The 27,573-nt window shown below is 35.9% G+C and overlaps 1 protein-coding gene across 1 annotated transcript in view; it reads right to left on the bottom strand.

Annotated features, from left to right (window-relative positions):
- SPOCK3 (SPARC (osteonectin), cwcv and kazal like domains proteoglycan 3) overlaps positions 1–27,573 on the bottom strand; it is a 164,070-nt gene that overhangs the window by 99,359 nt on the left and 37,138 nt on the right. Inside the window, exon 3 of the mRNA XM_054292651.1 lies at positions 2,966–3,011. Coding sequence (XP_054148626.1) covers positions 2,966–3,011 — 46 coding nt within the window. The remainder of the gene's footprint in view (positions 1–2,965; positions 3,012–27,573) is intronic.

Below are 27,573 nucleotides of genomic sequence, written 5' to 3'. Positions count from 1 at the left end.
TCAGACATCTACAAGAGATCTTCCCTGGCAAGGGCTAGCTGATAGCATCATAAAGCAGTGGCAATCTGTTTAACATAGTATTTAGTGTACTTCATTAGTGAGAAGAATTCCCAAACATACCTAAACACCTGAAACTGTTCACCAGATTAAATATAGCTTAGTCTTACTAGTAAATAAGCATGAAATATTTTAAAAAGCTTTTCAGTTCTGCCCTTTTTGAAATTCAGTGTCCTCCCACAAAGACACCATTATTTCTTTATCTGAGACAACATCTTAAAGTACTGTACATTTTAATTGCAAAGCACTGCAACTTATCTTGAAAGTGATGGATATACATTTCTAGTTTAAAAACATCAATAGTTCTACTACAAAAACTAGATATTGAGAGCACATATCAAATGCAGCAAAGTTAATTCTACACAACTGTTTTCAGTCTTCAACTAACGGATCTTCATTAAACTCCCTTATGATTTCCCAGGGCTTGCAAATGAGTGAATCAAATTATTTTATTGAATATGACTCTAAATATTTCCGTTCACAGTACAAAAATGTATTTGCAAATTATAGCGTTTGCATATATTTGGATATCCTTAGTTACCCAAACTATTACAGAACTAGGTAGATGAAATACATAGAGCTAAAAGGCAAAAGTTAAACTAATATAAGTAAAATAGTTTAAAAATCTGGTTTTGTTGTACAACAGTATCTACAAAATTCCTCCTGTAAAAAAAAGGCATCTAATATAACCTGATACTACAAAAGCCAAAAATAATTCAATTGAATGGTCTACACGAAATTTCATAAATACATCTATGAACCAACCATACCTTCAGGGTCTTCAACCTCCACAGAAAATGTCATGTTGCGTTTTTTCAATTACATGAATATACTCCACTTTTCCTCCAAGGTATTTCTATTGAGCAGAGGAAAACATCCTTTCCACTTCACCAAATTACACCAGTGTCTTTGTGTATGCAATTTCATTCAATAGTTACATCCTCTAAGCTCTGCTAACATCTGTAGTCTAAAAATAAAATGTACCAGAAGTATTCTGTACATTTTCATCTGATGTAAAAGTGCTGCATGAAGAAAATGTGTCAGAAAATATTGTATGTGTATAAAACGTTGATAAAGCTACTAAAAGTAGTCAACTTTAGTCCTAAACACAAAACATTCTACTTGCTTTCTAAAACCACTGAAACAATAAAACCTGCCTTTTAGCAGTAACTAAATATGCTACAAGAACACTCAGATTTATTTTAACAGTAATACATGCCCCACATAATTGTTTATGAACAAGTTACATTATGGTATTTATAGAAATACAAAAACATTTAGAGACAAACATATAAAATATACAGTGAGAACATTTAAATATGTTTTTTCTATCTTAAAAAGATAGAAGCAAACAATAGTTCAATGGGAATAAGTCCTCTTCAAACAAATGCCAGATACTGCTTTAAGAAATTATGTTGGTGGATTGCAATACAAATCACAGCTGCAAATCAAAGTTTTCTATCTTTAAAAATAGATTTTGTGGCCCAGGAATAAATAACACTATACATTTTCATAGTAAGCGCTACCCTCCTGGTATGCTTGGATATATATTTCCATATAGAAACTCTTATCAATACAAATAGAATTACACAGATCTCTCTACATGAGCAATTTTGACATACTTAACACATCAACATAAGAAGACCTTTCAAAATGTGCTGAAGTAAGGAAGAATGAATTAAAACACTATTCACTGAATCATGAAATAGTTAAGGTTGGAAGGGATCTTAAGCATTATCTAGTTCCAATGCCCCAGTTTGCTGCTGGCAGTGAACCTTCCACTAGACCACGTTACTCAGAGCCCATCCAGCCTAGACCTGAAGACCTCAGGGCATGCGAAGTTCACAGTCTCTCTGGGCAACTTCTTCCAGTGCCTCATCCCATCTTATGGTAAGGAATTCCTTCCTAATATCCAATGTAAACCTAGCTTTCTCCTGCTTAAGGCTATTACCTCTTTTCCTATCACATGTCCTTGTAAAATGTCCCTTCTCACCAGCTTTCAAGCAGAGCCCTTTAGGGACTGGAAGGGTTATATGTAAGACACTCATTGTTCCTTCAACCACAAATTTTTCTAATATTACAACAAAGTAATATCCCTCACAAGTCAGTTTCCATTGTGGAGGAAGTTCTTGAAACTGAATAAACACTATCTTCACAACATATTTTTATCTTGGTCTCTTGTCTACGAGCCCCGTCACCATTTCTTCATTGCATTTATGCCACTGGCACTACCAGACAAGACAAAGCCCCTGAAGCACTTCTCAGAGCAATTAAAAAAAGTACCCATATCCTCAGCAGTTCTAAAATGGCAGCAATACACTTTGAAACAGCATACATGAGGGAGATTATATTGACAGTAAATATTAAGTTCCAATGCCTGGGGAGGGAATGTGTAATGGGAATGTTTGCTGCATTTGCTCATAGTATTCTCTGCCTAAAACTGCTGTATTGCAGCATTCCCAATGCTCCAGCTGCATTTTGCCTCAAGATAGATCACTTGAACATGACAGACTCCCAAAATTGTTTTTCTAGATCATCTTTTATCTGTTGGATATAAAGAGACATTCAAAATCTTAATAATTTTTTGTCTTGACTCCAAAAGACAAGCATTAGACTGCATACCTGTCTAATAAAACAAAATCTTCCAAACCTCGTGTTTTTCCAAGGGAAACTTTAAGCTACTTTGGAAGTTTCTAACGCTCCCATCTCTCTCTAATCAATAAATGTTTGAAAAAATCACAGACATAAAATGATGATTAGGCTGAATTTCTGGTCCTATTTAAATCAATTATTTGAAGACAGAGAAAATTATAGAAATTAACAGAATTCTGTTAGTATTCTAGAACAGGAGCACAAATATAATTACTTAAATTTCATCCCACACAAGTACCTAGGAGCAGAATCTTACCTTGATCAAATGGTTTACCCGGACTCCATGTACGAAAATAATCATCCTGGAGAGGGAGAAACAACCTAAATTTAGTAAAATATAAGGAATCCATGAAAAGCTCACAGTATCATAAAAGACAGAAGAAGCATACCAACCTCTACTTCCTAGAAAAGGCAAGCAGCAAAATAAAATAAAAAAGGAGAGAAAAAGATTACAGTTATCATAATGGGACAAATTACTTATACAGAATAAAACAGTGTAATTCAGAGGCCATTTGCATCACTCATAGTAAAAATGCTATTCAAAAATGTTACTTAATAGCCTTTAAAATAGAAAATGTCTTACAGTACTCACACAGGTAATGTTTCTAGCACTGTTTTTAAAATGTTACAGTAGTTTTCCTGTACTTTAACTTCAAAGGTATTGAAAAACTTAACTACATTTTCAATGCATGGTTTTTCAAAAGTAAAGCTTCAAAGTCATCATCAATAAAATTTTAAACAATTTGTGAATTTTGGAAAAATAATTTTCCATGTAGTTTTAACTGCATCAGAAAGATCTTTCATTTAGTCAGTCTAATTAGCTCTGTTTTCTATAAATCATCTTTATAAACATAAAATATCTTCCTCGTTATGTCATCAACTGTATTAGGCTTCAATTCCAAGAAGCAAAAACGTAATTAAACTTATTGCTTTCAAGATTATGAGAAATTTTATAACAAATTACAAATTCACAGCCAAGACAATAGATTTATCTGCACATCTCAGATAACAGGTTTCACAGAAAAATGGCTGGAATTGTTTATTATTATGTCTTAATCCAACTAACTATACTCTAGAACAAAATATTTAATAGACTGTATCAAACACTTAAAAGTCTGCATATATTAAACTTAACAAAATGCAGTGGGTGTACTGTCAAATCCAGCAGTTCCATCCCACTTGCTAAAAGATCACTGTAAAAAACCATCAATTTATACACATTTTAAATACTGAGAAAATGTAAATCTCATACAGTTGTCAAAGCCACACAGTCAGAATTTAGAAATTATCAGGCATCAAATATGTCTTTGCAAGTACAGAACACTAATTGGGTTTTGACCCCAAAAGAAAAAAAAAGTGGTTGCAGCCTAAACTGTATTTGACTGATTATGTTTTATTAGTAAAAATGTTTTTATGAAAATTTGTGCCTTGAAAGACAAAGAACTGAGCAGAATCTGGAAGTGCAAAATAGAACTGTATTCCTGTACCAATACTTAACCATTCCTTTACTCTGGTGCTGCACAGATTAAAAATCCACAAATCAGTCTATGTGAATTGTCTTTTTAATTGCTATAATTTTGAAGTAATAAAATACACACAGGCATATCATTATTTTCCAACACACAAGAAGTAAACAGAAATTACAATTATGATGGTATTTTTGAAATATTCCTCCTAATATTCACCATGTTGTTATTCCTACAGTGGTGCTCTGAACAGGTCTGAACCAGCTGCCAGGCAATTCTGTTCCAGGATTCACATCACAGTGGCAGAACTTAAGATTCTTGAAAAAACATCAAAGTGGTAGATTCTCTTTCTATGTCTACTAAATCAACAATGTTCATTCACAATGAGCCCATGCAGAAAATTGAGTCTTATTATTAAAATACTGAAAAATTAAGAGTATCTAGAACATTCAGCATTAAAACAAAAGAGAAGTCATCCTGAGTGTGACAAATATCCCCTCTAAGGCAAAGCATCCTGCATTTTGCTTACGGAAGAATGTACAAGTGGGGCTTGTATAAATTATATGTTCTCAAGTTGGCCTGAAACCATCCAGAAGATAAATCAATTCTTGTTCATCTCTACTGCAGACAACTTCACAGACACCAAAGATAATATCCCTCAGGCATTGCCAAAAGTCTTGCTGACTGACTTCTGTCTACAAAGCAGCTCCCTACCTTTCTTGTTACCTTTCTGTGAATCTTTTCCAAGTCTGCTCTCTTGGCAACTGGAATTGTGCAGAGCATTCAAGACGAAGCAACATTATGGATCTATACACAACACAACACTATTTTGTTCTGTATTCTTCTCCCCAGTATGCCTACCCCTCTGTTGTAGGTTGAGTCTATGCTTTTGTTCTTTTTAATATGATTTGAATGGTTTGCATGGAATTTTCTACTATAAACCCAAAATATAAATATCTATAAACCATATGTACCTATACTGATTTCCCGACAGAATTAATTTTTCCAATTAGGTGCTACTTAAATAAAATCCACTATTGGACATGTTAAACAAAACTCCTATGTGTCTCTACAAAAAATTAAAATTGATAATCAATTGTCAGATTAGGTAAAGAAAATGCTTCAATAAATTATAGCTTCACAATTTTACAAATATTCCTGAAGCTATTTAACCCTCTGCATAAGAGCCTGGCTTCCTCTTACATTCAGACATTTTCTGATCTTCAGTCAGTAAGTTTGATTCTAATATAGTTCAATATCCTCTGCAAAATGCAATCAAGATCATTATATAATGTACAAAGCCTCATTTTCATAATTTCTATATAAAAACATAATGAAGGAATACACAGTTTACAGTGAAGTCTGTGTAGCATCACAGCATCTCTAAGTAAAGTAGCAATCTGTAAATGCAAAAGTCAGGATCTCAGGACACATCCTAAGTCTCCTGAATTTCTTCAGGGTTGGTTTGCTTGCCATTGTCCTGAGCATGTTAAAGGGCAAGCTGTGCAAGTAAGCAGAATAAAGTCACAGATTTGTAACAGTAACCATACCACTTTCTCAACATCTTCCAGCTACCAGTATTCATGCATTTTAAACAGAAAATTCATCCTCACTGCTCTACTTGAAACTATGTGAAATGTCAGGATTTCTTTCAAGTGTCTCTTTGAAAGACACAAAGCACTTCTAATAGCCATGGATGATGGATTTCAATGGGTTTAATATCCATGCCTTAAAATTATGCATATTTAAGCATTACGCTCATTCAGGGTCATAGTGATGAAGTGTTTCTAAGAACTTAAGCTCATGCTACAGTTATATATGCAATTTGAGACTAATAACTTTTCTTTCTCTGAAAAGCTCTTACTATTAAAAAAAAAATTTATGTCGTCTGAAAATCTGACAACCCTATAAAAAGAACCAAAACAGCAGCTTAATGAGAAAAGATATTAAAAAAATAGGAAAATATATATTCTGCCTTGAACATTTTTATTGCTTCTTTTTGGACTTCAATATTCTTCTATATGTATTCTCTTATTGTTAAAAATGAGTTATTACGCAAGTTTTTTAAAAAATACACATTATGGTAAGAGAGAAAAAAGCTCAATAGAAAAAAATCAAACAACAAAAAACCTAGCCCATACATGGCAATATAGTGATGCAGCAGAAGTTTTCATCTTTCAATAGACATAGAACCTAGGAGCCTATTGCTGATCTTTCCTCTGTAGCACATGTGTTACATTATTCAACCCATCTCTCCTCTGCAACATTTTCTGTAAATGCTGCCACCAATTGAACAGAAATCTATATTCTAAAGAACATAGCTTTACATGGTTTATAAGAGACTCAGAGAACAGCAGGTGTCCATAGGTGAGGAAGGAAGTTTCCTCACAAAATATTTTCAGACCAAGGTTGACCTGAAAAATTGAACAAAGAAAACTCAGCCCTTGTTTTGTATTCAACATTTTAGCTCTCGTACAGCCTACACAGTAAAAGCTAATATATTAAAATAAAATTTGATTTGTAACAGAGAATCCACTAAAATTGGAGCAGTTTTCTGAACTTATAATTACCTTTATATTTTATTAAAATACAATTTCACTGGTGCAGCACAGGGGTATTGTTATTTATGTGACTTACAAACTACCAATTTTAGAAGTCTGAGCAATGTCAGGCTTCATTTATAATAACTTTTCAAGAAACAATACTTCTAACAGTTGCCAAAGCAGGAAAGACATGATTTCCTGAACACTGTTCAACAGCAAACTTAATTCTGCCCATACAAAATTCCATTTATATGACTTACTGTAATGCAAAAAGTACATTTTACTGCTGGCCTCCCTATTCCTACAGAGGGGTTGGTTTGTTTTTAACAAGGAAGACTTGCATACTTCACTATAGAGGGACATGGAATTGCATTTGACAATTTTAGAAGCAAAAGTTTTTCTGGCTGCCCATGCTCCCTAAAAGTTTAAAATCTACAGTGTTAGATTCAGATTATTTTTTCCTCACTGCTGTTAGCTGTTCTGCTATTGAGTATTTCAGTCGTTTTAATTTCAAGGAGTTCTCAATGGGCTTTCCATTCCAATTCTTCTATCTGCATCTCAAGTACACACATCTGCTTCTCATCCAACACGAAAGCTCTTTACCTCTTTCAGGCTAGGTCATTGCTATTTGGTAGCTGTGCTATTTTCAGACTCCACTCCAACAAGCCAACTCCGTTCAGCCCACTGTCCCACATCACAGCTCTCCCCTTGCCTCAAGCTCACTTCTGCGGCAAACTTGAGCTCCCCAAGTATCTCCCCCTCACATCTTTGCACCACTCCAATAGCAGAGGTTTTAATTAATCTGCCCCAAACCTCCCCAGTGACTGTAACAGATATTTGTATCCTAAGTCTCAATGAAAGAGCTGGGGTGGAGTGGTCATCTGATACCTCTGCACCAACCTCTTTCCAGTGCCAGAAAAAGAAAGCACGAAACATGTGCAGAAATTTTTTCCGCTTGTATTTTGCTCCAGGACCTCCAGTCTAATGACAGTGAGAGTATCATTATCCCACAAAGCCTTAAATTGCTGGTCACATGGAAAACTGTTACAGGACTAAAAGGATGAGACAACAACAAAGCTGCCATAATATGAGAAATCCACCAGTCCTAAATACTGTAGTTTCCTTAAATGAATGAGGGCCACAGACAGCAAACACAGAGTAACTAAGATACACACATCTAATGAGAGTACTACCCAAAACATAAACCATAACTGAGGAACTATAAATTGCACCAGGAAAACACATTATGCTTATGTATTAGAAAATTCCTCAACCTGAAACCTGAGCCAGTCTGGAATTCTCATCCAGGATGCAGACATGCTGTTCAGCAGCACGTGCATACTCACTTGCCTATCAGATGCTGGCTTTCCTCTCTGCTGAAGTGCACAGACATCTGATCTATCATAAGCCATGTCAGCACTCTGCTGTACAAATGTGGAGTGTCAGTTTAGCCCATTAAATGCAGGATAGGGCACACATGAGAATAAGGCAGACACTACACTCCCCAGAACCCCATTTACTATCACTGCATCTCACACATCTCAGAACATCTGTGAAGGCAAGAAGCCAGCACGGACCTTGTGCTCCTTAGCACATTTTTTACTAATTCTCCCAGATGCATGTAATAAGTTGCTTGATCTGTCAGACCTTATGTGATGTCGCATAGCTACAGGTCTGCAGTAGAACTAGGAACAAAACTAGTTCCAGGAGGGCAGGGACTGTTGCATCTAGCACATTTTCTGGCTCAATAATTTCTTCTCAACAGGATCTCCCATTTTCCACCACCTGAAATACCTGTCTTGCTTCCCATAAAGCCAAATTTAAGAACTGCACAGAGCAGGAAGCATTCTTGAGTGAATCAATTTCAAAAAAAATCAAACATTATTTTAAAATCACATTTATTACACTTAAGAAATTAAAGAAAATAAACCCAGAAGATATTTACAGACTAGCAAAATGGAGACTTCTGCCAGCTTTGACCACAGATTAAATCTCCCATTAGAAACATAATTAGTTTAGCCAAAACCACCAGGAGTTCAGTGCTCAAAGTATTCAGATACAGACAAAGGCAGCAGTCCTTCCCATCAATACTTCTGACCATCAAGGAGCCAAGATAACTATCACTTAATAACTCAAAGAACCAGCACCAGAAAAACTCCAAAATAATGAACCACCCCAGAGGTAATATAAAACTTGTTCCTCTGGCAGAGAAAGATATCATCACCTGCAGGCAAGACGAGCGTTGCTGCAAAGCCCTTTGCTGCGTGGCTGGCAGGCAGCCCCCAGGAGCAGGGCACAGCACTGGCAAGTGAAAGGACACTGCTGTGCTGTTCCCTGCCAGCCTGCAGGGAGCCTGATGGCAGCTTCCCCCAGCTCCTGGGCCCTGCCACCCCTGAGGCCAGCATTCATGGGGCTGGCACGGCACAACTAGAATCAATAGCTGCTTCCACTGACTCTGGCACTCAGCTCCTCAATCCAGTGTTCATCCCGCTCCCTTCCTTGGCCTCGTGTTTCTGGTACCATTGATGAAGATGGGCTGGGAGCCACCACTTTTCAGACCTCTCTGTTGCACAGCTCCCATTCAGTAAGATTTCTGTGGATACTGTCTTTTTGGTACTAGCAGCGTTACTAACAGCAAGTTTGAAATAGCACAGTATTTGAAATCACCTGTCAAGAAATACAACATGCTCACTAAAGCATATATTCAGAAATATGGAGAAAATACTGAAAAACATTTTGAAAAGGAAGGAATTAATGTCAAAGCACCAGCACTATAAGCTTCTAAATCCCAGTAAAAATTAAAACATTGTTTCTTTAAAAGTCCATCTCATATTTCTCATCATGAATAAATGAAATAATGGACCATCTTTTCACTACAAATACAAAAATTCTGGTCATTCTTCTATTATGCTTTCAGGATTGAACTTGTGAAGAAGGCCTTAAAATCTATTTGCTAGACAACAGGAGAAAAAAAGACTATCTGTGGGACTGTCATATGCCTGCTCAAGCATTTCATGCACCTGGAGCTTCTCCATTTCCTCAGATGCCACTTCACTAATGCACCAGCCCAAGGCAACAAGGGCAAATATTACTCGCTGATCCTCTGCATACAATTCCACAGACAGCCAAAAGCAAAACAAAAAACAGCAACAGACTATACAGAGAACTCAGATCCTATCTGTGGGGCAGGAGGGAATCTACCTTGGCATGCTGAAAGAGAACGGTAATATGATTGTGAGGCTTTGGTCTCTATCTATAAAAAAAAAGGTGAACTGTATAAAGGAGATCTCTGGAAACTGGAAAAAAACCCTAACATTTTAAAAAGATAAAAGCTAAGAAGGAAATACTCAGTGCAGAGACTGACCAATAACCAGTCAGAGAGGCTTGCACAATGAAATAAGTTTTGTGCACAAGGAGACAATGGAGGGTGTGTGCACCTTCTGTATCAAATGCTGCACTATTCCACAAATGACAGGAGCTCATGTAATTTGTCTTTTCAAACTTTTCTTTCTCCCTTCACCAGGAGAAATAAAATACAATACAAAACAAACTTGTCATATTCAGGACAGAAGCCCTGTAAGATGTGAAGGACACAGGGAGGGCACAAGGACAGGAACAGTCTAGGTTTTAAAGGTCTGTTAAATGTCTAAAAGGATTTGAAAAGGCCTTGGTCTTAAACAGTTTTTGCAAAACATTTTTTCAACTGTATCTGACCACAGCAAGAGGGGAAAAAAGTGCTAGTCATCAATTTTTATTCAGGAAGGTAAAAATTTATGTCTTTTTACCATGTCCTGGAATCACTTACAATTACAGATTCTATACTTTTGATGACATTTCTTTTGCTTTTTGTTTGTTTTCCAACCTGGAGAGAATTAATTACAAAGACAGTCATGAGATCTACTGTATCATGCCAGCTACATGGACAGAATTTTGGTATGTTTCTCCCAGCAGAGGAGAAAATAAGTCTCTCATGCTAAGGGGCTCAGGACAATGTTCTAGCCCACCCCTCACTGCCATGGAGACAAAGAACACCTTAGTGTGAAAACAGTCCAAAATGGAAGAAATTAAGGAATTCAAAACGTTACGAGAGAGGAATTGCAGTGCTATTATCATTACAAAGCAATTAAGAACAGATGTGTCAACAGAAAATGGAATGGAGGGAAAACCACACATATACAACATGAATGCAACTTAACAGAGGGAAGTAAGTTAAAATAGCTGGTCTCAGCTCAAGAGTGCTACACAGATATCAACAAAATAATTCCTATCTACAATTAAAGAATTTTAAAAAGATGTCATGCAGTTTAACATCAATGAGAAGTATAAAGACAAGAGAAAATAAGGATGGTAAGAAAAAGAGAACTATATTCTAAGTAACTCGGTCATCCCTTTTGATTGGTAGGATACAAAGAAATTCCCACACTTCTTGCTAACATTAGAAAATGACAAATTTAGCAAACTGAAGAACAAGACAGAAGAAGCACATACACATTTCAGGGTGATAGGTGATTTAGTACAGTAATGGTATTTTATAGTGATTTGGGAAAACACATATTTCAGCAAGCAATACATTTTTGAATTGGGCTTATCAATTAGGTACATTTGGAAAAGATCAGCTGTTTTTCCAAAAAGAAACAGTTACTCTGCAGATTAAAGGGATTTCACTGGCATATCTTAGTCTGTTTGTTTAAACAGAACCAAGTAAGGGTTCATTTCTTAGAAAAATATTTACAAGGCAAATGTCCCACGTGCTTAAGAAGAAATTTAGGCTTTAGTAGCCTAATTCCTGTATCTCCTTAAGAATGTACTTCACAACTACAACATGTTTTAAAAAACATGCCAGTCTTTGTAGGAAAAAATGATAAGATCTGTGCTCATTCAACCTATATTTAAAATTTAAGTCTAAAATTTACAATATTGCCATATTACTTACCTATTCTGAGCTTCCCCTAATCAGATACTTCCTTTCCAAGAAAAGCTGCTTACATTAGTGAAGATTAATGTAACACCACAGTATTTATCAGACAAATCAAGAGAGGCTGCTGTCTCAAGAAGCTTTCTAATGTTCCAGTTTTTCAAACAGCAGTTCTAACATGTCCATAATTAAGTGTTTTTCCTCATCCCTTAAAAAACACCCGTCTTGTGACATTTTTATTATCGTATCTGCAAAACTGTAGCAAAAAATGTTGACAACACTGCACATTCCAGTTATTCCCTCCCCTGACAAAAGCGATCCTAAGTTAAGGCAAGAGAGTTTCAAGTAAAATGCAAGATGGTGACACCAGGTGGATAAACAAGACAAGAAGTTTGGGCTGAATCCTACTGACATTGAAGATTAAGAATCCCAAATAAAAGTGAATTAATTGTAAGGAAATCACAAATGTTTTGTTTCCTAACTCCAGCCACTATGCTGTGTTATGGAGAGTTAAGGTTCTTTTGATATCTAAACCATGTGTGGTGAAAAACATGTAAGAAACTCCCACATATAAGGAAATACTCCCTAGGATACTCTGTATCTTAGTTCATTAGCACGTATTACAAGTACCAAGAAAATCAGTATATGCTACACAGAAACATGAGTCAGAAGACCCTACTTACTGTGCATCTACAGAACCCATAAAACACTGAGAAACAATGGCATTTCTCTGTCCTTCAAACTGCAGGGCAACAGCAGCAAAAGGGGTTCAGACATCCCCTACTAATACTGCCAGATATAGCACAAAATCTGTATATGTGAGATATTTGCTTTGCCCTCCTGATCCTTTGTTTTTCAGAGAAGCTGATCTAGCCCTGGTTTTAGTCCAAGTGTTTGGGAACAGTTCTGAAGAAGTTTCTCTAAGTCAGCTCCTACAGTGCTCTTCTCTTAGACAAATGTACCAGGCATCATCTGCTTACTTACACACAGCTCAGTAAGCCAGGAAAAGAAAATGAGGGCTTCTCTTTCTTCTAAATATATACAGAGATACTACCCTTAACATCATCCTTAATGTCTTTATTGAGCAGAGGTGACAATATGTACAAAACCACACTTCAGTACTGTGTGTTTTTTATGGCTGTTTTTAATGACTAAATGCTGTCTGTCAAGTCTGCTACATCAGAATAGTCTTCCTCAGAGAAATCACTGAAGAATGGTTCTCCTCCAAAATGGTTATCTTCCATTGGTTCTAAGGAAAATAAAATCATTATTCATTATTGTTAAGAGCAAAGTCTGGCTTCATTCTCATCATGAACAGCAGCAGCTATTCAGAAAAAGAACAGTTCAATATGCAGGGCTCCATAAGTCAATAGTATTTCTCAGATCCTAAAGCAGTAACTTTTACTGATGAAGCCTAAAGAATAAATAAAAGCATTCAAAAGATCAGCAAAAGAATCTACGGGATTTAAAACACAAAGGAAGTTTAGGAACACCAGCACTAGTCTTTTAATTAATTCACACAGGATAATGAAAAAGTATATCACCAAGTGCTGAATTTCTCGAAGGAATTATTCTCACATGCAATCTAAATTTATCTCAAAGTAATTGACCCAGTTCTTGTAGATCTTAGTCATGAATTACTCTGAAATATGTTTTCATATGCACTATATTATGAAGTTCCTGCTTTATATGAAAACTCCAATCAACCTCAGCATGTGGTGCTGTAAGATGCCCTGCAATGCATCCCTTATTGAAGAGCAAGGCAAGGATCAAGAAGCAGCCCATTCCTAAATGGTTTCCAGAGCATTGGTGTAAGATCCTCTGACAGCAGACATCCTGAACATGAAACAGGACAGGACAAAGCTCTACAGTAAGAGATGTCAGCAAAGACCAAGCATGAGTAAGGAAAACTCCACTACCTATGTTGGGAACTGATGAAGGAAAAACTACCCTAAATTTAAGACTAGAAACTTTTGAAAGAAAAGAATTTCTTGGCTGGTATCCCTGCTGCAGCAGCATCTTACAATGTGCACTAATGGACTCTATCATCATCTCCAAATTTCATTAACTAATTACCTACTCTTTAATCTTAGTCGCTATCATTTGAATTTTTTCTTAAAATTTTTCACTGCTTTTTCTTTGAAAGTTACATTTTACTTATTTCAGTCTTTAGGGCTTCTCCAGATCTCAAGGACATCAGCAGAAATACTTTTAGACAAAGTAAATGTCTGAATGCTAACTCACTTTCACTGATTTGACTAAAGGACTAGTTTACACTCATCAAAATTAGAAAGCTATGTTTATCACAATGTTTGGAGCTTAACTGCAAACTGCCAATATGAAATATCTGTGAACTATTACCATAAAATACCATGACCAAGACAAATTATTATTTAACTATCAAAGAAAATACATCATGCTACTTGTTACTATACCCCTAGCACCATCCTCCTTTCCTATCTACAAGAATATTCTGTTATCTCAGTCCCTCAGGTCTTATGTCAGGTTATTAATGGACTTTAATCTCAAACCCAGCAGATTCAGACCTTGCCAGGATGAGTGACAAAGGGTAATCCCACTGGCTTCAGGAAACCCTGCTGATGCTTCAGTACCTGACACACCAAGCCCATGCTGAACTCACACAGGAGCAGTGTATTAGAAAGGACTATGCTGTCAGAAACATTTTTACTTTTGAGGGACTTATCACCAAAGACTTGACTATTTTACTTGGGCTAAATTCTTACCAGCTGCGATTACAACTGACAACTCTGCACACACACACCTCCTGAAAAGGAAGATAAGCCCTTTTGGTATCCAATTAGGAAATTGCATTCTGCATTCTCGAGTTTTCCCTGTGCTTCAAAAACAGTGAGAGTCTTCAATTTGGCTTAAAATAGAATTTTATTGCTGAGCACTAAAAATCTGCTGTATCCTGCCCCAAAATGAGATTAATTTCAATGTTGCCAAATGTTAATCATTTGTACAACATACAGTGCAATTTATTTTGGGATCTTTCCAAATAGAAGGTAATTGTGAACTTACGGCTCCTCCTAATTCTTCTTTCACTCTTAGTTTCTGAGTTAAGCCCTGATGCACTGCTCTATGCTAAGGATGACAAAACACAGAACTCTCTATTCCTTCTCACAAAAAAGCTATTGTCTTTTTTGTTCAGAAATTTTCTGTAGTACTTTAATGAGACTTATCTTTGTTAAAAGCCTAAACTGAGCTAAAATTATAGAAGATCAAATTAAATATTCTTTTTATAGTAGTTCTAAACCCCAGTCTACATTCCTTTAAGAACCTCCATAACTTTATGCTATCAAAAAAAAAAAAAAATCCAGTGAAAATCATCTCACCTCATTTTCCATTTTGCTATATCAAGTTTCTAAGCCTAGATTTCAGGAACATTTCCCCACAGACTTGACCCAAAATCCACATAAGCCCATTAAGTCTTTTCTAAATATTTTTCTCACCTTGGGGCCAGACTTCACCATTATTTTAATCACTATAAGAAGAAGAAAAAAAAAGTCACGCTTAAAGTATGCAAAAAAGAGACTTTGACATACAACTAATTACAATGATTTGTTGAGCATATCCAGCCTACCTGTTGAATTTTTCATACTATCCTAAACTCAAACACTAAAAATAATTACTGATCTTCTAGTAAGTGGAAGAGGGTGAAATCACTTGCCACTACTTTTTGTGTAACCCAGAGGATCTGTATTCAGAGCTCACTTCATGTGAAAATAGCAAGTAGCATAACCTGCCTTATTAAAAGACCAACACTAAATAATAGTTCTATCACTAATCACACACATTCTCTTCTTTCCACATTACAGTAATGTTGCTATAGAAATGATTTTCTAAACACAGCTTATTAAATATGGTATGTCAAATTCAGCAAGGCACTATATGTGTCTGCCAGTAGATTTCCTGCCCAAGTAAAGCTTGGCACAGAGGAGACTGATCTGGAAAAAACAGCTGAGACCTCCCATTTCCAAACAGGGAAATGAGATTACAAAGAAAACATCATGGATAACTATTCTGTTAATTTAATTCCATGTTAATTCTGAAGCAGTACACTATATAAGTGGAAGGAGAATCAGACTTTCTGTCTGCATGTCCTCTTTGGCTGACACTTCCTTGAAATGTTGATGTTAATATTTAACTCAAATTTGTTTTGTAAAGAGCACAGGTTTTGCAGCTATCAAGTGTACAGCTACTAAAACCAGAAGCACTTTGGTAGTAAAACCAGCTATACTTCTAGAGAATGATAGCTCAATGCAGCAGACACAGTGCTAATGACAATTTAGAAAATCCTGATCTATCATAAAACTAATCTCTAAAATACTGCACGTATCATTGCCTTTCACTGTCATGAAAGTTTTGCAATAAAAAAGGTACATACCCAGACCAGGGATCAAATCCTTGGTGCCCTTACTGTGTGTTTACCTACAAACTCTGCATGTCGAGTTGTCTTAGTTACAGTGACAAACAAGGAGCAGCAGAATGTCATGGCTGTCAATGTGCTAGTTACAAAAATAAAGCAACATACCAAAACTTTGCAGTGAATTCAACAATAACAACTACAGCTAACATTTAAGACTAGGTGCCAACTCCCTTTTTCAGTCTGTGAAATGTTCAGTAATAACAGACTTTATATATGAACTGCAATCCTAGCTGAAGACTGTATTTCTTTATTTCTAATGGCCTATATGTGCCAGCTTCCTTCTGCTGAAAAGAAAAACAATGGCCTGAAAGGGCACTTGAGTACATTAACATTTCAGTTCATTTCTTCTCAGCGATACTTTAAAGACAGATTGAGTTCCCATCCTCAACTAGTCATATTTTTTCAGGATCACGTATAGTTTGCTATGGTGATATAGAAGCAAATAAGCAAAATGTTTTCCAGGTCAACAGCTATGACCAACTGCATTGAAACAACAATCTTTCCTCTTAAATACTTGAGAGCACCTGTCTGCTTTGGACTGTGAGGCCAGTTGGGATCTGAATTCTTATGCCAAGCCTCTGCATTCAGAGTCCAGGCTTTCTCTGTGGGCCTTGAAATACTGTAGGAAAACCACAGTGCCTTCGAATAAATTACATTTTGTCCTAAATCCTCTACTAGAATCTCTCTCAGATTTTAGGAGAGATGATCCAACAACACTGTTAGATCCAAAAAGTGGATAGCATTGCACCAGCCTCACTGGCCTGAGATGGCGTTTTCCTCCAGCACCCCATCTTGTCACTATGAAATTTAAAACTATTTAAAAAATAGAGTTGCCTCAGCAGCATCAGTGCTAAAACATTTAAAAGGCTCAGAGGAGAAATATGTCTCTAAGCTGCCCTGCTGAGTAATTCTAACAAAATCCTACTGATAACAGAAAGGAGGTAGAATTACTCTACTCTTTGCTATTATGATCAACATAGGAAGAGATTTATTTACTCCTGTGAGATAGGGAAATTACTACATCAAAACCACTGTGCACACAGATAAAGGGAGACAGTAAGACAACCACAACAGAAAATGAGACTACCTTTGTAGTCTCCTCCATTCTATATTCTTTTTAACCACACTAGAAAGCAATAGTCTGGTAGTGGCACTTAGCAACAATTTCTAGATTTGTAAACCAGTGCACAGATCTACGTGTTTGTGGTAAGGTACACATAAAACACATAATTTTTCTCAAATATATTCCACAATTTAACTTCTGTAATTATGTATCATTTGTGTTACATCTGAAAAGAAACTTGCTTATTTATTGCATCATTCTCCCTCAAGTATTTCCTCTACCCTGCTGATTAAATAAGCTAGCAAATAATGGATAGTCGCACATTCTGACTTAAGAAAGAAGTGAACATCTTGTAAACTTCCTCAACAGAAGAGCACCAGATCTAATACTTAAAGCTTGCAATTTGCATTCACAAATTACACAAAATACTATCACAAACTGTTTAGAGAATGAGGTCTTAAAAACTCCCTCGTGTTTCTTAAGTATAGCAAAGTCTCTTATTTAATAATAATTTTCCATATAATCATAAAATAAATCTAGGTTGTAAACAACCTCTGGAAGCCCTCTAGTCTTATAAGCACAAAAGGTTGCACAGTCATGCCCAGTCAAACTTTGAGTATCTCTAGGAACAGAGATTCCAACTCTTGGTCTGGGCAACCCGTTCCACTGTTTGTCTACTTTCACAAGAAATTGTTTTTGTTTCACTTAATTAGGGCTTTGATGTTGTAACACGTCCTTTACCTCTAAATCCCATGCCTGCCCATCAGTAAGGAAAACAGCCTGGCTCTACCTTCTCTGAACTACCCCAAAGGACAGTTGAAAACAGAAAAAAAAAACCCCTCTTAGTCTTCACTGTTTAAGATTATTTTCTCATCCTCCTCTCATGCAAACACTTTTCAAGGACATTCTAAACATTTCTTGAGAGACAATAGGCAAAATCAAGTAAGTTCATGCTTTCTTACTGTAATGCACTAGATACCCAGTATTACAACAGGTTTCCAAGTCTGGGATTAAAAAAAATATCTGTAGCACATAAATGAGGATCATAACCTAAAAAAATCAATTTTTTACCCTCTACATATAGCAAAAATAAAAAAAAAAAACAAAACAAAACAAAAACAAACCAACCAAACATTTAACAAAAAGCCCAAAACACACCAACCCCCACAGATCTATTTTTTGCCTGTCAGGCCCTAGAATATAGCCAAGTCAGCTCCTCTTCTACAGCATAGATTGAGTACTGGAGCTGAGCCTATGAATACCTTGCCAATTTCCGAGTTGCTACAGTGTATCTGCATTGACAAGCCTTATTTTCAGCCACACACAATATTTTCAAGAAGATTGCAGCCCAACAATTTTTTCTATTAAAGTATTTAACGTGCGATGTTTTGTATGATAGCTGACATGCTTAGATAATAATAAAATGACCTATAAAAGAACAGAAGCACACCAAATATGTCTATAGTGATAAGCCAAGGGGAAATGGCTTTTAACTGTTAAGAGCACAAATACAGAGTAGATACAAGGAAGAAATGCTTTTCCATGAGAGAGAGCAGTGAGACACTGGAACAGGTGGCCCAGAGAAGTGGCAAATGCCCTGTCTGAAACCATGCAAAGCCAGGTTGGATGGGACTCTGAGCAACCAGGTCTGGTTGAAGACATCCCTGCTTACTGCAGGAGGTTTGGCCTGAAGACATTTAAAAGGTCTCTTTAAACCTAAACTATTCTATGAGATTATAAAATACATAGAAACATTTTTTATTTTAAGAACTGTATACTACCATATAATATACTATACTTATAAGTAGGATAATACTTATTCAAAAGACCAAAACTATGAGGAGAACTGTTCTACAATGCCAACTATGTCTTTAATTCAAAACCCTACTCAATACATTTTGATTTTTTTTGATTTTAGGTTTTGATTGCCTTTTATGATGAAATCTATTCAGTAAAGAAAAGCATGTATTTCCATGGTTTTTTCTGGCTTGACATTACTGCTTGCAGCTACATCAGGATCAAATACAGCACCCGTTTGCAAACTTGAGCTCTCTTGTCACCTTCCAGATCCCAGTTCTTTATTTCCTCTAAAAGGGGCAAACAAGATATTTCAACTTAATCATAATATCCTGATGAAGAGACTCCCATATTGTCAAAACTCCTTTGGCTTTTTACCCCAGGTCCCTTTATACTAAGTCATCTTTAAGTTTTCAACACAGAGAATGAGAGACTGGACCTTATTTATTTTGCTTTACAGTGAAGGAGGAGGAAGAAACAATACTGACCTTTCAACTTGGATGTATTTTGCAACAGATTTACTGTTTAAATCGCTTTGGCTGATATTAATTGGCTGAATTTATTATCTGAGCTGGAGTTCAATTCCAGATTTTAAAGAAAGTACAGGGGCAAAGTGCTTTTCATACCTGTCCACCCACTATACATATCATTAACCTCACTGCAGCTTTCATACTTACACAGAAGTATTAAGACTAGTCCTGGAATATTTACAGACATCTGAATGTGGACAAGCACTTTTCACAGAATTCTCACACATAAAAGGCAACTACAAAGAATTCCACTGTATATTACTGCCATCATCAGAAAGAAACCTTCACTAAAGCACTGAACTACTTACATTATAAATAAGCAACACATTTTTGGAATAAAATTTCAATTTTGTAATAATACATTTTGTTTTGGTTTTCACTATAGAGACTGTGTCTAAAGTGGCCAGTGAAAACTACAGGTTTACTAAACAGTGTGATGGCTTACCATTTACATGCAGACAAATCCAAGAAATTGCTCTTATCTACCTGCTTATAAGATATCAAGCCAGTTATTTTCCAGAGGTCTACTGAAATAAATCCTGTTTCAGAACTACATACCCAAGTCCATACACATATTCATTACACTTAAAAAAATAAGCTTTTCTTTCAAACTGTTTACTTAATGCCACAGTAAAATAGAGAAATTAGACAGTTCAGTTATGAGGCACACAGATACATACATGTATAAGCAACATCACTAACAGGAATATGTGCCTCTATGTAGATCATGTTCTATTTTTTTTAATAATCTTCATTTTAGTTTGTGAACATTATATTTAAATAGAAAATATTTTTTCCTGAAAAATTGAGGAATACGAAAACAAAGCAGAATAAAGAAGTTAAGGTTCCCACTTAAGCAACTGCTCACATTAAAATACTAAACACAGAAACAGAATTGTCACAAGAAATACACAAACAAAGAACAAACTCAATATTCAGGTCTACAAGAAGGAAACGCTGGACACAATCCAAAAGTCTATTTTCTTACTCTTTACAAACAAAATGATTTAGGACAATACGAAACAATTTTAAGAGTTGGATCATATATTTTTTTAATATGTGTGTGTATACACAGCACATACTTGCACTGGTGACACTGCAGTTGCAATAGGATTCTACCAAAAAGCTGTGTGCTAGGCTCAAAACTGGGACAAACCAAAATGCCTTAAAAAGCATAACAAAACAACAAAAACGCCCAAAAAAAGACACACTCAATACCAACCCCTAAACAGAGAAGGCATTCTAGAGCTTATCAACAGCCTACTTGAACACATGAACTTGAAAGCAATAACTACCAGCTTCATCTGTTAATCTGGGGAACTATAAGCATCTGCATTTTACAGGATCAGAGAAAGAGAAGTTCAAGTTGGCATGAACAACTGAATATTTTTAATTTCACCCATGCTTCATGCAGGGTCAACCACAGCAGGCTGCTCAGGGACACATTCGCTTGGGATTTTAATTCTTTCATTCACCATGACAGCTTGCATGGAAAAAACTTGATTGAAACTTTACATGTAATCTCTGCAGTTTATTCTGCAGAAAAACATTACAGATTAAGCAGTTGAGTTATATTTTAAAGTAGAATCAAGTTTAAGGACTTAAACTGATGTATGGTGTGCTCATTCTGGGGGATATGCAACCTTTCTCTGAGTTTCAAAGATAGAAAACCTGTGAGGGCCTGCCTTAAAGAAGTCTTTGGACAAGAGTAGTGAGGCTCCTAAGTGTAACATTCTCTTCAGGTATTCTCGTCAGTGTATGTTCCGTTAGACATGACAATGCTACAGTATCGATCCATCACTTCTATTTCATTAAATATTTAATAGCTGGTTTTGTGCAAAAAAATTTACTTTTAGTAACTCCTTTTTTATGTTATACTCAATACTATTACTTTCTTAGAGTTAGAAAGCTTGAATATTTAAAATTAAACACAGAAACAAGAGATTACATTTCAGTATACATAACTTGAAGTATAAACTAATTTTACCTTTCTTTTTTTTCCTCCGTAGTTCTGTGCCCTCACTACCTATTCTGCACTTGAAACATGACTGAAACACAAGTATGACTCTTAAGTCCTTTGCCCTTGAAGTGAAGCATGGCTCACAGAAAATCCCTTCCACTCAGGAGGTGCAAGACATGAGCATGCAGGTACAAGGCTGTATCATACTGTGTATCAACAACAGAACCAGTGAATGCATCAGGCTGAAATTTTAAGTATCATTTCTGAATGCTTCATTTCCTAACTTTCATATTCTAAGGATCAGCCAGATATCTGTACATCAGATTGGGAGTATTAAGGAATCTGGGTTTTTTCCAGAGCTTGGCAGTGAAATTACTTGGCCTATGTAACACAGGACATTAGGGTAAGTAAATACTGCTTTTTTCTGGCCTTAAATTTATAAGCAAGAATCTTGGCTTTTGTGGGTCTACTTACAATATTACAGGAACAGTATATGGAAAACTGGAGACCATCAAGTTAAAAAAAATGTTGACATCACCGGAAATGACCTGACAAGAAAAAATTTGGACAGATGTTCCAAAGTCACCAGTTGCCTACTGTCACTGCAAAGAACAATTAGGGCCAAAGCTACTAGCAGAGTTAGGCATGTCTCTGGGTGAAAATACTCAGTTACATTAAACAAGCTTTTAAAAAACCAACATTATCAATCTTTGTACTCCAAGTAGTCAAACTAATATTGCTAAGGGTGCTACTAATACTGCAGCACCCTTAGCAATAATTGCTCACTGTAAAGCCCCTTTATACATCATACCAAGTTCCTGCTATACTATCCAGTTGTATCCTTGCTAAATACATGTCTTTTTTTGTTCAGTTTCAATAGGAAAAGGTGATTTGCCATATTTCTTTTATGTCAATATATCATTCACTACATGGAAGAAGATATCCTGTTTTACCACTTAAAATCTCTTTACTTTTGGTTGGTATTTTTATTCATCAGCTTTTTCCTAACCCTAGGCATTTCAATGGTGTTATCCTCAATATGCTACTGCTACTTACGTCTTCATAAATTTCAGTACTCATTTTTGGGTTTATTTATCCTTTTCCCTAACTTAGGATACTTTATAAACAATATGAATGTCACTATGCAATTTTAAAAGGAAATATTACTTTAGAAACATGATGCTACTTAATTACATGGTGTTGTTGGGGCATTATCTTTGCTCATACCATAAAAATGCATGCTATATTTATATTTTCTGAAAAATCTCTTTGCTCAGGATTTTTCTCCTGGGAAGCCGCAAAGCTGCAGAGAAAAAAGGAAAACAATATTATTATATTGCTTCTCTTGTGTTTTGCTGCATTAAAATGTGTTTGGAGATTTTTTTATCTAGCAAGTGATTGTTCCATTGGTTTCTGCTTATTTTGACTTATTGGCCAATCAGGGTCAAGCTCTGTTGGGTTCTGAAAAGAGTCACGAGTTTTCATTATTATCTTTTTTGCCTTCTGTAAATACCCTTGCTGTATTCTTTAGTACAGTTTAGTATAGCCTTCTTTAATATAATATAGTACCATAAAATAATAAATTAACCCTCTGAAAACACGGAGTCAAATTCATCATTCCTTCCTGCCACGGGGCACCCCACAAATACAATAAATGCATACTGGAAACTCCACTGGTCTGACTCAGATCTGCTTTATTCCTGCTTTACTAGAGAAGTATCAGAATAATTCAACAGTAATATTTTTACAGTTAGACTTGATGATCTTAAGGATCTCTTCCAAAATTTCCTATCCCTGATTCTAAGTAAGTCATTGACCAGTCTTAAATACTCCACACCATCGCCATTATTAGGAGACAACTTTAAGCATCAGCTCTCTAACTTACACCACCATGCAGATATGAATCAACATGACAAAACAATACAAAATTTTCAGCCTATTATTTCCACAAAATCCTCCAAGAGCACTCGAGAAATAAAGGAGAAATTATGGCCACACATGGCCCAGGCGGATTCAAGCCAAAAGAAAGAAAGCAAATCAAAAGGGGAAAAAAATATTACTTTGAAAAATGGTATCACTGAAATGACTCCAAAACAAAGCAATTTTACATTTCACATGCTCAACTCCTTTCTGCCAGCCAACCTCTTCTGTCAATTCAGCTTACTGTAAATCTGAAAGTATACTGTAAATCTGAAAGTTTCAAGCACCTTAGGGTTTGGGTGAAATTTCCTCTGAATATTTTGTACAAAATGTGCATGCTTTGATTGACAAAGCAAATAACTCATTCTGATACTGTATCTCTTTCCAACAAATATACCAGGATGAAATTAAGTCTTTAGGCAACTAATATAATTTATGCCAAGTACCAGTCCTTCAACCCCTCTGCAATGAGTTTCAATGCTCATTGCTCAGGCTGTTTTTGTGGTGCAGAATGTATCCTAGAAGACTGTTCCTCTAGGATATTTCTGTTTTGGTCCACCTTTAATATCTTGTAAACCACGTAAGAGCAACAGAATTTTAAAGGCACTGCTGGGTGCCTTTCTGAAATGAAATAGCCACTCTCTGGCCAAACCTTACCAGAAAGGAAAAAGATAAACATCATCAGAAAAGTAAAAAAATGTAAGTACTGCAAGAGCAAAGTTTAAAACCTCACTTAGTAAAATCAAAATATAATCACATCTCAAGCTCTACTTGTGCCATATTATGAAATTCCTGAAAGATACTGAGATCTCAGTGATAAGGGCAAAGCAATCTACAATCACAGAACAAGTCCTCCTTATCTATACCAGTCACCAGCTGGTGGTTTTGTCAGCAGCTCCTCAAAGAAAAGTGCTGCAGCAGTGATATTCCATACTTATGGCTCCAGCCTATCTCAATTAATAAAACCTACCACAATAGTTCTATTCATAGAATAGTGATTAATACGTACAGTGATAAATATGGGAGACTGGAACTACTCAGAATAGGACCGATAAATTCCAGTTCATTAACACAGGTGCTGGTTGTGTTTACTAACCTGCAGATCTTTTTTTTTTTTAAACTCAGGCAAAAGTAGGAAAACCAGAATGAGTGGAATTAAAGACAAAAAAAGGTAAAAAAAAATCATGACTGGTTTCATTTTTTTCCTTAGTTTTGTTTCTATCTTTTTTTTTTTTTGCTGATGTGAATTTTGGTTTTTAATTGCCATCTTGATTTTCATCCAGTACCAAGGACAATTACATAATGAACTACACATGATTTTTGTCTTTAATGCACCGGAAGCAAATCATGCATCCACAGACCATAACTGTTATTATAAAATAATCATTTTAGCAATACATTTCAAAAAGATAAAATCACCATCTGTTTTTCAGAGCTCTTTCTGGTCACTAGTATTGGTTTTTGAGGCAGATTAAATAAAAGATTCACCCAGCTTGTATTTTTGCTAGGACTGGCATAAGCTGTGGAAAATAAACTTTTCAGTTTCCTTGTGGCCCTAACTGTTCCTCCTGTGAAAGTGAAATTCAATGACATTGAGCCAAATTCAATGAGAAGTACCTTTTCTCTGCTCTCAAAAGTCATGGTCACCCACAAGACTGAACACCCACCCAAGTTTCCACTACTTCTGGTACACATACTTTTCCACTTTCTTTGTTAAAAGTAGTCTACTGTCTTTGGCTTTAAATTTCAAGTGAATCCACCTTGATTCATTCCACTACAGTTCCTGTGCATTTAAATACTTCCATTGACACAAATGTTTCTGGTTTTAGAATGTATGCCACTGTATGTAGGCAACTAACGCTGCCACATGGAACCATCCTCCCCAGTTTCCATCTCCAGCTGGAGCCAAAACCAGACAGGTGCAGTCTGTTACTGAAGAGATACAGACTGATCAATAAACAAAGATAGAGATCTTTAGAGAAAGAAAACAAAGGAACATCCTCTCATTAAAATTCTTTCTCCCCATCAGTACTCAAATATTAAGGGTTTCTTTTCACGGAAATCTACTTTTTGATACCCTGTATCACTTATTTTCCTCTTTTTAATATTTACTCTAATTCTATAATATATCTTGAGGGCGATATGACAATGACAATGTGCCCCACAGAATTACACAGGAACTTAACCACATCTTCTAATTTGTTTTCTATTATTTTCTAATAGTTGCTAACCCATGACTTGACTTTATTTTTGGTCAGCTGGTTCCTATTAGTAATGGTAATATCCTGTAACTCATTACCTGAATTCTGAGTGTACGCTAACTGGACTACTTACAGAAGAAACATTACTCAAAATTAATTAGAAGTTTCCACTGTTTTATGCTCTCTCCTTTATTCCATGGAATTATCCCACAAGGTTACAACCAAGTGAAAAGAAAGAGAGAACGCTTAAACATAATTTAAACAGTGTTGCATCATAATGAATGCTATAAACAGAAGTCTTAAGTCTTCAATGTTTTTAGTTCACTGACAAACAGCAACTAAAAACCAAATCAATCAATAGTGACACAAGAAACACAGCTAACAATGAAAAAGTATGAAGCCTTCAATATTGCAATTTTAACAGGATCCCTGGCAAAGAACCAGGGCACATAGCACCCTTAATACATATATCCCTGGAAAGCATCAATTCTCAAAGCTGTTCAGGCACACAACTCTGCAACAAGTTATTAACTACAGCAAAATTTTACAGTACAATTTCTGTAAATTGAAGTTTATGTAAAGCAAGAATTTGCCAAGTGCACCAAAAAACAAAAGTCCCCTCCAATACTCCTGATGTGCAATGAGTGTGAACATCTGACAGTACCCATGCTGCACGTTGATACATCTCTTAAGAAAGCCAAACTCATTACAACTGAAAGTCCTCAACACCATATTTTTAAAACCCCATGAAGAGTTAAGCCAACCATTCTCAAGCCAACAATTTCAAGTATTCAGCACGTTTCCATTAAGAAATATCATATTTCATAATGTTTCTTTGATAGTCAGTCTCATTAGGATTCTAAAATGTCTGAGTCATCCTTTGTTTTGTCTGTTTGCCAAATCAAGTACCGATTTTGAATCAGGGCAAGGACAATAATAATTTTAAAAGATTAAACTATAATTAAGTTTATCAAAAAACAAGTTTTCCACATCTGTTTAAATACATACAGAATTAATAGGTTATCTGCCCTGACTGCAGCTATGTGGTTAAAAAGACAGAAAAAAGACTAAAAGAAGAAAAAAGGAAAAAAAAAAAGTAATGCAAAGTGAGTGGGAGAGAAGACTAAGTACTCAACTCAGTCTATACTGATCAAGTGTGTAATTGCCCTGAAGAGAGGCATACATGTGGGGGAGTACTTCAGCACTAATTCATCATGTACTGCTTCTAAATTAGAAGCAAAATGGGAGTCTGGGAGAAGCAGCTACCTCTGACTTCCACAATTTATGAACAATGTTTGATTTCAGCAGCAAATCAAAGTTGGAAAAGTGCTCTCATAGACAGAACAAAGAAAAATTTTGTGAATGTCTCGTCTCTCACAAGAGACAGGCTTCATAGCAGGACAGCAGTGAAAGCAAACATGGGAGAAGCAAGGAGGAGGCAGAACTGCAGCAAGACAGAATAAAAGTAGTCAAAGACAGAAGCCATGCAAGTAGGAACTGGCAGCAGGCTGTACTGAGTCTGGCTGGAATAGAGTTCACTCTCATACAGCAGCATGGACTGCTCCATTCTCCTTGTCCATGCTTGGAAGCTGCTTATCCAAAATATCCATGTACAAAATATCCATCAGTGCACATCATCAGCCTGCCTATTTAAAACACAGGTCATTATTGCATGGCTAAGCACAATATGCATTTTCTTCCAAACAATACTTATGAAGATTATTTATTTAGTTAAAACCTAAACAATAAAGTATAGACTGCATCTAAATTAAAATATCTCTAATCCCAAATCTAGTATATAGCTTAAATAAAAAATGGATCAGATGACAAACTAACTTCTTCCTGTTTTAAGTCTTTTGAGGTTGCAGTGATATCACACATAGGTTACTGCCTGCATAGTCTGTATGGCACACAAACTCAGTTACTGAGATGAAGAAAAAGGTGATTTGCGTATGAAAAAGCCTTTTGCCTACAATCATTTGTCTCCTGTATAAAGACAGATAAAAGTAGGGAGGAGGG

This window comes from Melozone crissalis, unplaced genomic scaffold (genome assembly GCF_028551555.1).
Source record: "Melozone crissalis strain CALT ecotype California unplaced genomic scaffold, PUWL_Pcris_2 ptg000006l_1, whole genome shotgun sequence".
NCBI classification, from domain to species: Eukaryota; Metazoa; Chordata; class Aves; order Passeriformes; family Passerellidae; genus Melozone; species Melozone crissalis.
This window is presented reverse-complemented; position numbering and strand designations above follow the sequence as displayed.